Source organism: Eucalyptus grandis, chromosome 7 (assembly GCF_016545825.1).
Source record: "Eucalyptus grandis isolate ANBG69807.140 chromosome 7, ASM1654582v1, whole genome shotgun sequence".
Lineage (NCBI taxonomy): Eukaryota > Viridiplantae > Streptophyta > Magnoliopsida > Myrtales > Myrtaceae > Eucalyptus > Eucalyptus grandis.
Genome location: NC_052618.1, coordinates 23079725 through 23090352, shown reverse-complemented (window position 1 = coordinate 23090352; position 10628 = coordinate 23079725). Strand labels below are relative to the sequence as shown.

At 39.3% G+C, this 10628-nt stretch overlaps 1 protein-coding gene and 1 non-coding gene across 2 annotated transcripts; one reads left to right on the top strand and one right to left on the bottom strand.

The window, feature by feature from the left end:
* Positions 1-1823, top strand: LOC104455239 (endo-1,4-beta-xylanase 5-like; the record flags this gene model as incomplete). Its single annotated transcript, XM_039317623.1, is given in 5 exon segments — positions 1-105; positions 173-389; positions 392-817; positions 820-956; positions 1251-1823. Coding segments are annotated over 5 exon segments (1176 nt in total), but the record flags the coding sequence as incomplete, so codon positions are not given.
* A 977-nt stretch (positions 1824-2800) lies between these two features.
* LOC104455238 lies at positions 2801-5315 on the bottom strand. Its single transcript, XR_005552809.1, has 5 exons — positions 5104-5315; positions 4744-4910; positions 4326-4424; positions 3466-4260; positions 2801-3171 (listed from the first exon to the last, which is right to left on the bottom strand). It is a non-coding gene; the product is annotated as an endo-1,4-beta-xylanase 5-like (transcript).
* Positions 5316-10628: the final 5313 nt, after the last annotated feature.

The following is a 10628-nucleotide window of genomic DNA, read 5'->3' as shown; positions in this document are numbered from 1 at the left end:
TGGCAGAGCAAGAATACCTCGAAAGAAATATGGGTCGACAATGTTGCGCTGCAGCCATTCTTGAAGAAGCAATGGCGGTTTCACCAAGATAAAAGCATAGAGAAGGTAAAATCAGAAGTTGTCCCAAGTTTGCTCAAAAAAAAAAAAACTGTTGCGAATTTTGATCTCTCAGGTACGGAAGAGCAGAGTGAGGTTCCAGATAACTTATGCGAAGAAAAGAGGACTCGCGGTCAGAGGAGCCAAATTTCTTGTCAAACAAACCAAGCCAGGCTTCCCATTCGGGTGCAGTATGAACTTCCACATCCTCGAGAGCACTGATTATCAAAACTGGTTCGCTTCGAGGTTCAGGTACACCACTTTCACCAACGCAATGAAGTGGTACAGCACAGAGGAGAGAACTACACAATAGCTGACGCAATGGTGAAGTTCTCGCAAGATAACGGCATTTCGATCCAAGGCCACAATGTTTTCTGGGACGATCCCAAGTACCAGCCCGATTGGGTCAAGGCCCTGTCACCTGAGGACCTGCGAAAAGCAGCAGAGAAGAGGATCAATTCGGTTGTCTCCAGATATGCAGGACAACTGATTGCTTGGGATGTGGTCAATGAGAACCTGCACTTCAGCTTTTTCGAGGACAAACTCGGGAAAAACGCTTCCTCGATATATTACTCGACAGCATACAAACTCGATCCAACCCCAAGGATGTTCTTGAATGAGTACAACACCATTGAGTACTGTGGGGACGAGAAGGTGAGCCCGGGGAACTACAAGAAGAGGCTCAAGGAGATATTTTCGTACCCCGGAAACGAAGATATCCAGCGGGAATAGGAGTACAAGGCCATTTTGGCCCTGGTCAGCCAAATTTGGCTTACATGAGATCTAGTTTGGAGATTCTGGCTACCACTAGTGTTCCTATTTGGCTCACAGAAGTGTCTGTGGAACCAAGAGTTAACCAGGTATCAACTATGCATGGTCATGCAACCGGGTGTGCCGGGTCAGACTGGTTGGCCCGAAAGGAAAAATTGGGCAGGCATTTCTCTTCCTGCAATCGGCCCGCCCAACTTCGCCCACCGACCCTGTCAATATTAAATAAAATATTTGATTTTCCTAATAATGGGCATCCACACTCATCCTAGAATGTGCTGTCCTGAACCAATTTAGAGTTGTGATTAGTGACAAACTGAAAGTGCAATATCAAAGGATTGGCACTCCCTAATGCATTAAAGTTTTTTCTTTTCCTGGCGTTGCAGGCTCAGTACTTGGAGGAGATCCTAAGGGAGGCTTTTTCACATCCTGCTGTGGAAGGGATCATAATGTTTGCAGGCCCTGCGTATGCCGGCTTCAATGCCACGGCTCTCACCGACAAAAGTTTCAACAACACGCTGGCTGGGGACACTGTGGACAACCTGATCGAGGAATGGAAATCCCCTTATTTCGAAGCCTGCACCAACGATGGAGGATTCTTTAGCACTTCACTGTTCCATGGAGAGTATGAGATTACGATAACCGACCCAGCCACAAATTGCTCCTCCACTTCATGATTTGAAGTGACCAGAGATAGCTCAGGGAGAACTTTCCATTTTCAGATTGGATAAATACTTAGCTGGAAGCTCCTATAGATATCTGAGGATAGTGGTTGATGGTTGACAGATAACTGCTTATTAAGATTAATTAAGGAGGGCAAAAGCAAAAGGGTTCAATAAAAATGTCAGTAATTATTTGTATGAATAGTCAATAGCATGTAATTTTGACCTAGAAGATCATGCTTATTGATGACATACAAGTGATTTTGCACCTCTATGAGAATGTGGAAATTTCTCTCAGAAGCCTGTTAATAATGCTGGCCGGGTCACCACAAGCGATGCGGTAGTTGTGGGTGCCGACGGTGATGGTCGCATTGCAAATGTTGTCTCTTCTCTCGGTCCATCAGAAGGCAAAAATGATGATTGATTCATTTTATAGTATAATATTTATGTTTGCGTAAGTTAAAATATAAGATCGAACTAGAAAGATATAACTAGTTCGAAAAAATTTAAGCTTAAAGTTAGCCTAGTAGATCATTGTTGCAAAAATACTTTAGTGCCGGACACTGCTTGTTATATAGGTAGACATAGAAGCTTCAGTTAATTCTTTCATGACCATTGAACTCACATAATTTCGAACTCAATCACAATTTTTCTTTCTTTTTCTTCTTAGTTTAGGATTGTAAGCTGTCCCCTGCAAGCTTTAGCTATGTACCTTTTAGGAGACCAAAAATGCGTACTTGGAAGATCAGATGTGCCGAATAATTCATGTGGCCATTTTTCTTTTTTGGGCTGAGATCTTGGGTTCTGATTGTCTACGATCAATGTTTGGTTCTTCATTCTTGCATTCATGGCAGTACTGATCGCGCAATCGAATTGGCAATTCACATGTCAACACGCAAGAAAGTCTCAAAAGGGCAGTCCGCGTATTTGATATTGCCTGTGTTGGTCACTGATTTGCCTTCTAATGGCTTAAAACTGAAAGCATTAGCTTAATTGTTTAGGACTGCGTCATCAGAACAGGTAAGACATTCTCCCAGTCAACTTCATTCAAAGCATCGAGAGAACAAAAATCACTAATACCCGATCCTGAGTAGAATAGCAGAACCAAATATGTAATGTTCCTATTACTCTCATTTCAGAAAAGTCTCCTAGAAAGAACGAAAATTGAAAAATATCGACTATTGCTCATGAAATCCTAAGATGAATTATCTACTTTTAAAAATACCTATACTATGAATTATAGCAGCATCAATCCACGCTAAAAACTATCCTTAGGTGTATAGGAGCTTGTGGCAGACTATTCATTCCATCTGAATATGGAAGATCTTCTCTGAGCTATCCTTAGTCACTTCGAATATTGAAGTGGAAGAGAAATTCGTGATTGGATTGATTATCGTGATCTCATATTCTCCATGGAGCAGCGAAGTGCCAAAGAACCCTCCTTCATCTGTGCGAGCTTTCAGGTCATCAGATTTCCATTCCTTGATCAGCTTGTCCACAACATCTCCGGCAGGGGTACTGTTGAAGTTCATGTCTGTGAGAGCAGTGGCAGAAAAGCCGGCGGGCAAAGGGCCTGCGAAAATTATGATCCCTTCCACGGCAGGATGAGAATAAGCCTCCTAAGCACCTCCTCCAAGTACTGAGCCTGTGATGTCAGGAAAAGATTTGTGCAAATTAGAAAGTGTCAAATTGCCAAGTTTTTAAAACTGTACTTCTAGTTACTGATCACAGCTCGAGGCTGGCTCAGGACAGCGGATATTTGGATAATGGATCTATCAGGACTAATATCGGGAAAAGGAAACTGCTCTATAAAAGACTGGCAAGGTTTGGCAGGCAGGACGCAAGAAGAGAATCGCTATCCCCAGCCTGCCCATTTTGCTCTTCTGGTCGAGCGGTGCTGCTAGGCATGATCACCTCTGTCCTAGGGGAAGTCCAATACCTGGTAAAGTCCTGGTTCCACAGATACTTCTGTCAGCCAAATGGGCGCTTCAGTTGTTGCAAGAATGCCCAGGCTTGATCTCATATAAGCCAAATTTGGCTGGCCAGGGCCAAAATGGCCCTGCACTCCTATTCCTGCAGGTATATCTTCGTTTCCAGGATACGAAAGCATCCCCTCAAGCCTCTTCTTCAGGTTCCCGGGGCTCACCTTAACGTCTCCACCAAACTCAATGGTATTGAACTCGTTCACGAACATTCTTGCGCTCGGATCGAGCTTATATGCCTTTGAGAAATAAATCGAAGAGGCGTTTTTCCCAAGATTGTCCTCAAGGAAGCTGAAGTGCAGGTTCTCATTGACCACATCCCAAGCAATCACATCTCCAGCATATCTTGATACGATGGAGTTGATCCTCCTCTCAGCTGCTTCCTGCAGTTCCTTGGGCGAAAGGGCCTTGACCCAGTCAGTCTGGTACTTCGGGTCATCCCAGAAAACGGTGTGGCCTCGAATCGAGATATTGTTGTCCTGTGCAAACTTCAGCATTGCGTCAGCTATTGTGTAGTTCTCCTGGCCTTGCTTCTTCTCTGTGCTGTACCACTTCATTTCGTTGGTGAAAGCAGTGAATTTGAACCTCGATGCAAACCAGTTTTGATAATCGGTGCTTTCGAGAATGTGGGAGTTCATGCCGCACCCGAATGCAAAGCCTGGTTTGGTTTGTTTGATGAGTACTGTGGCTCCGCCAACTCCGGCTTTTGAATATGGATAAGTAACTTGCAACCTCACTTTGCCCTTCCGCACCTGCAATTATGAAATTTGCCGCAGTTTGTTATGGCACAAGATACAACTCAACTCATAACTCTTACCTTCTCAATGCTTTGGTCTTGGTGAAATCGCCATTGCTTTTTTGAGAATGGCTGCAGCGAGACATTGTCGACCCATATTTCCTTTGAGGTATTCTTGCTCTGCGACAATCAGAAATTGGTATCAATGTATGCTTAATATTAGCTCTTCACCTAATGTAGCTTGAAACTTTTCAATGAAATTGTTCTCACAAAGGTTTAATCTTGACAGAGTTAATGATGAATTAAGGGTAAAATTCAAAAGAATTGATCACTCAACATGGAAAGTAAGTAACAATCATACATTAAGCGTCTGATTTAGCATCCTGAATACAGTTCATTTTCGAATGTGCTGATCTTCTAATAACACCTAATAAAGCACTGACTAGTAGAAATGTGTTCACCATAAATAGATAGACCAAAAAAGTTGAATGCCTTTCACCTCAAAAAGGAGGTCGACGGGTCCTGAAGAGTTCGCAGCGATGCCTCCTTTTAGCAATGACCAGCAACCATGCTCAGCCACGACGCTGCCTCCGGGAACAAACTCGCCTCCTCCAGTTCCAAATACTGCCGATACCGTCTCACTTCCTTCACTGACTTGTACCCAAGCTGCAAAATCACCACTTTCAACATGAGCAACATTCATCTTTAACTTCATCGAAATTCATGTTTTCACATCCCTTGTTATGTCCCAAGCTTGTGGGCTTCACATGAACAACTCCAACACGCAAGTATAGGCGCATACGTACGCGTACTGGGAGCATACAATAATCTTTGTGGAGATCGCGGAGGGAATAATTACCTGAAAACATGTAGAACTTGCCCTTCTCGAGTAGAACTTTCTGGGAGAAACTGTCCAGTGGAAGTTTCCTATTGTACGCCGCCATGAACCCATTGTTGGTACGCGATACGCGTTCTGCAATCTCTCCTTGCCCAGATACAGTCCATCCGTATGTGCCGTAGGTAAACTGCGGGTTAACTATGATGCCGCCTCCATACATGGTAATCCCTGGCTCTGCTAGACACTGCTTATCAAATACGTACACATAGAAGCTTCAGAATTCTCTAATTAGCATTGAATTCACCAAACATCGAATTCAATAACATTTAATATGTTTAGCTTAGGATTGCAAGTTGTTTCCCGGAAGCTTTAGCCACGTACTATCAGGAGACCAAAAATGTGAACTACTTGAAAAAACCAATGCACGGAATAATTGATTGTCTAAGATCAATCTCCGGTTCTTTGTGCTTGAATTCAACTTAGCAATGATCGCGAATATGACATGCTTAAAGTTCGCAAAAGGGTGTCTAGGAATTTGATCTTGCCTGTGTTGTTGCTGATGCATCATAGTAAACATCATTGAAGGCATCCTGCGTGACCTGTCCTGGAATGGCTTAAAACGAGAAAGCATTAGCTTAATTGCCCATGTCTACTACATCACAACAGGTAAAACAATCCAACAGTCAACCTTTTTCAAAGCATCAAGGAGAACACAAAAGAATCACATAGTACTAAAGGGAGTCTGGTAAAGTGTTCTTGGAGGGGCATGTGATTTAGCAAACAAAGCAAACAAAAGAGGGAGATAAACGAGAGAAACTAGAACCTGATCCTGAGTAGAAGAGCACGAATGCGAGACAAAGAAGCAACGGCATGGTGAATCCTGAGAAAGCCTTCATGTCTTCTAGCCCTGCACAAAGAGCAGCCACAGAAGTGCCTGCACAGGTCAACCATCAATCCTGTCGAAAACTATCACGGTCGGCGACAGTGCTGTCCAAACTAATGTTACAGGTTAAGAACAAGCCAAACTAATTCCACAAAAGTACACGATCCATAAACTCCACGATCAAACTACTCAAAATCTACAAAACCGTAACTGGTTTAACTTAACTATGAATCATCAACTCAGAATGCAATGGATTAGACATGTCATAAAGTTTGAAAGAATAAAACAGTTCAGCACCAAACGATTCATAACATATATACATTACATACTTTCCACTTGTTTCCATATCAGTACATGGTCATAGTCAAAATCTACATATATGCGCATCTGGGCACCATATCAAACTCTCCTCAGTAGCCAAATCACAGTGACAGGTCTCTTGGATCACATATAAGACTCAAAATTATATAGCCTAAGCCAATATAATCAAACCAAGAGAGAAGGAAATCCACTGAACTGATGCTGAAGAGCAAATCGACCGTGCAAATAATGTCTGCTGAACCTGCAATTATGTCTCTTGGCAAAACTTCCGAAGTTGTTACAACCTTAATGAACAAACCATTGACATATATATATGGTAAAAAGTTGGAGTTAGAGAAGATGTTGGTTCCAAGGAGTTATCTTTTGTTGAGATTAAATTTCAGTAAAAGGGTAGATAGAGAGTATGCCGGGTTATATCTCTCATTTACATTAGACTTATAAAATAAACGGATAGATCAAAGAAACCACATTTCAAATATACTCTTAATGATATGGTTTGTTTCGAAAATAGTTTCGCATATGTACTTTTCAATGGTATAATCATTTATTTAATCGATATAAATTTTTCATTGAGCAAAATCTCATCAATAAGAAACGAATTTAATTTTTTTTAAATGAAGAGTTAATACCATTAAAAATCCTAAACTTGTATCTAATAACATGTTTACCCTTAAAGTAATCCTTGCCTCATAGGTTAGTACCTCTAACCCAAATCTACCATTCGTTAAAAAGTATATGTGTCAACAATGTAGATTTCCACATTGGATTTGTTGTTCTCTACCTTAGATTTATCTTATTATCTTCTACCACGCTTAATGTATGAATTTGAATGGGATAGTGAACAGAATTCTAGATTTGGGTTAGGCGCACCAATTTATGAGACTGGATAAATGTGTTATAAGGTACCAATTTGGGATTTTTTGCATGAAAAAAATTAGTGGCAAATGTGTTAAATTCATAATTTGTTTTTGTAATACTTTCATCTATTCTATCTACAATTCAAAAGTTTGAGTTTAAAATTGAAAAGAATAGATAGAGAAAGAAAAATACCTTCATATATATCCTTGAATGATGTATATCACTTAAAAATTTTTACTCCCCCTCCCCCGGGGGGCGGGGCGGGGGCTCCCTTTTCCCAAAAAGAAAATGTACTTGTATTTGTGTAAATTCTTAAAAATTAGAATCTTTGGGATGAACTATACTAGGACTAGGATTCTCTCACTACCCCATCAAACCAATTCAAATCCAAAAGGGTCGTTTATAAGGATTTCGTTTGAAATAATGGACAAATCGAATGAGAAAAATTCGAATGATAAGGACAGCATGGGGACGAACGCAACATCTTCACGCAAAAGCCAAACTACTGTTCTTTTTAATTTTTATTTTTTTCTCTCTTTTTTGGATTAATTTCCCAGCGATGAGTGGAGTTCCACGTTCGTTCCGACTAAACGCATGATATTGATGTTGAACTTAGAAAAAGATTGAACATGGGACAAAACACTTTTTTTTAATAAAGGTTCCTGTTGCCAAGAAATTAGGTGATCTCACCCTACAATTTTCCTCAAAATTAATGAGGGGATTGGCTCGGTTTATTCCGTGAAAAATAAATGATTTAGAAAGAAAAATTTCACGAAATTAATCGCTCGGTGTCAATTGCAAAAATTAATGAATGATGAATATTTTCATCACCTATAAAAATAAAAATAAAAATAAAAATAAAAATTATTGGTTGTTTATTTTAAATGGTATCAATGATTATTTTTAAAAATATTTTCTGATTTTATTAATCGGGAGAATGAAAAAGAAGATGAGTTGGTATCATGTGCCAACATCCTAAGGTGGTCGGATGCAATTGGAAAATGACATCATCCTCTTGTGGCCATCTCCCAAGCGTCGTTTTCTCTTGAGGCGACTCCACAAATGCATTTTCAGTCAAGTCAATCCAATAATTTCATATTAACCAAAATCTTCACCACGCTAGTTTCTTTGGTTTTGGTCGAAAGTTGAGGTTGTGATAAACGCGGGGTTGTGACTAGACTTTCGAAGGGCTTGTGCTGCACTGCCAAGAGACATCATAGTGACAAAAATCGTTTAATGAAAAATTTAGTATTTTAAAAATTTTATAATGTCCGAGATGTGAATGTAAGAAGGTCACTATTATAAAAATAGAGAAAAAAAATCGATATCATAAAAGGACGGATGAAATAATTGATGAGCTTATTATGCAATGTTATAAGAATAATCGTTGAATTTATTTCACTGTGTAGCTAGGCTAAATCCGAAAATGGATGCATTGAACCGACGCGACACGATTTGACTTTTTCTTGATTTCGTGTGTATCCTTTCTACATTACACCATCCAAAAGAGCATGCGAATACTCCCTTCTTCAATCTTCTATTCCAAGTCCAACACACTACCGCACCCCAAAAGCGAGGAGGAAAATTCCTTCCCCCAACCATACCACGCAGCAACCCATCGCCACACGCCCAAATCGATTTACGAAAAGATTAAAAAAGAAAAGAGAGAAAAAAAAAAAAGAACAGTGATTATTCCATATAGTTCTGCAGATTCTAAACCAAATACTTCGATTGAATAGAACATTCTTCAATTAAATCTCATATTTAATCGTTACTAAGACTATCGAAACCCATTTTTAAAATTATTATCAACTCGACACATGCAATTGAACTAATTAAAATCAACAAGTACATGTAAACAAGTGACGGTACAAAGAAATTGGATTTGGTGGTTCCAGTACCATCTCATCGAAAACCCTATATAAGAATGATGCGAGATTAAACAACGGGGACAACGAGGTCAATTTTTGCGAGGATTTAAGCAGCATATTATGCAGTGAAGTACACCATTTACCTAAAACAAAAATGAGGGGGGGTGGTTGGGGCGCAAATGAGAACCGGCTTTCCCCTTAAGAACCGCTTCTATGCGAAAACCATTTATGGTAGATTTCAGGATGGGAACAATTAGTTCAAAGCAAGGAATCGAGGGTCAAATTGACAAAGGTCAATCCCCTTTACACTTTCAGTCTTGTTGCTCTCCTCCTCAGAAGCAAGCGTCCTTACGTCAGCTGACAACAGCAACAGCAACAGCACGGTAGCCGCCTGCAATTTGCACTCACCGTTCCCAAATTAGAATTTAAAAAAAAAAAAAAAAAAAAGATTAGCATCGATCTCCAGCATTTACCCACCAGTAATTTTCCAAAAAAAAGGCATTTAGACCACAATAAAGGGTTACGCTACTCTTAAAACTTTAGTGTTTCAACCAAGATAATCGTTCGATTACATGAAAGTATACGATGCTAATAACATAAAACCCGATGTATACAACAGTAAGGTAAAATATATATTGACCCCGACTATTGCTATCGCATCGCCCGCCTGACTAGGGAGCTTACTGAACAGATTGCATATAAAATGTATTCTCGAGCGATTCTGCAAATGCGATATCAAATTATAGATAGTCAAAATTGATTTTTATATTATTTTAGTACTTATTATATCTGCTGCGGTATGTTTATCTGGGGTTCTTGCACGCTTTCAAGGTTGCATCCCAAAAGGTGCATCTCATCCCCAGTTGAGCACTCTGCAATGACCCCGGTCAACCAACACCAGCATTGATCACGCACGCCTCTACGTCAAAGCATTTCTAGATGGATAGGATAAGATAGGAACTCGTCCGGTGGTCCCAAAAGCTAAGTGAAGATTCCTCGGTTTTCCTGAGTCCATTTAATCCGTTTTAACCAATCTTCATGCAATGTAAATTTGATTATCCATACCTGATCCGACCCATACTCGATCCATATCCGACCCGACCCATATTATCGAAACACATTTATATTTAACTCAATATAGTTACTTAAATAAAAACTTCACATCAAATTTAAAAAGTAAATAAAATAAAATAAAAAATGCGAAAAAACCTTTAAATTGAAATATTTTTGAAGAACTCTTGATAAGAAAAGGTTTGATTAGCTAATAATTGACATGAAAATAATATTTTCTTATAAGAAATCTTCTCGAATGCGAGAATGCATAGCTTCTTAATTGTCATTCTTTTTTATTTTGGTTGATTTCTTGATTTTAGTTCACCAAGTTAAAAATTACATTATGATATTTAGATTATCTATTTATCAATCTAAACATCATCGAGCTTCCTCGATAAATATTTCTTCGGTATGTATATGGATATCTATCTACCAAATATCATTATAAAAAAATTGATTTTTTTATAATTTTAATTTTTTAAAAATTATTATTATTATTTTTTTCTTATTTTCTCTTTTCTTTCTTTTTCCTCTTGCTTCTTCTCCTTGTTACTCCGCCG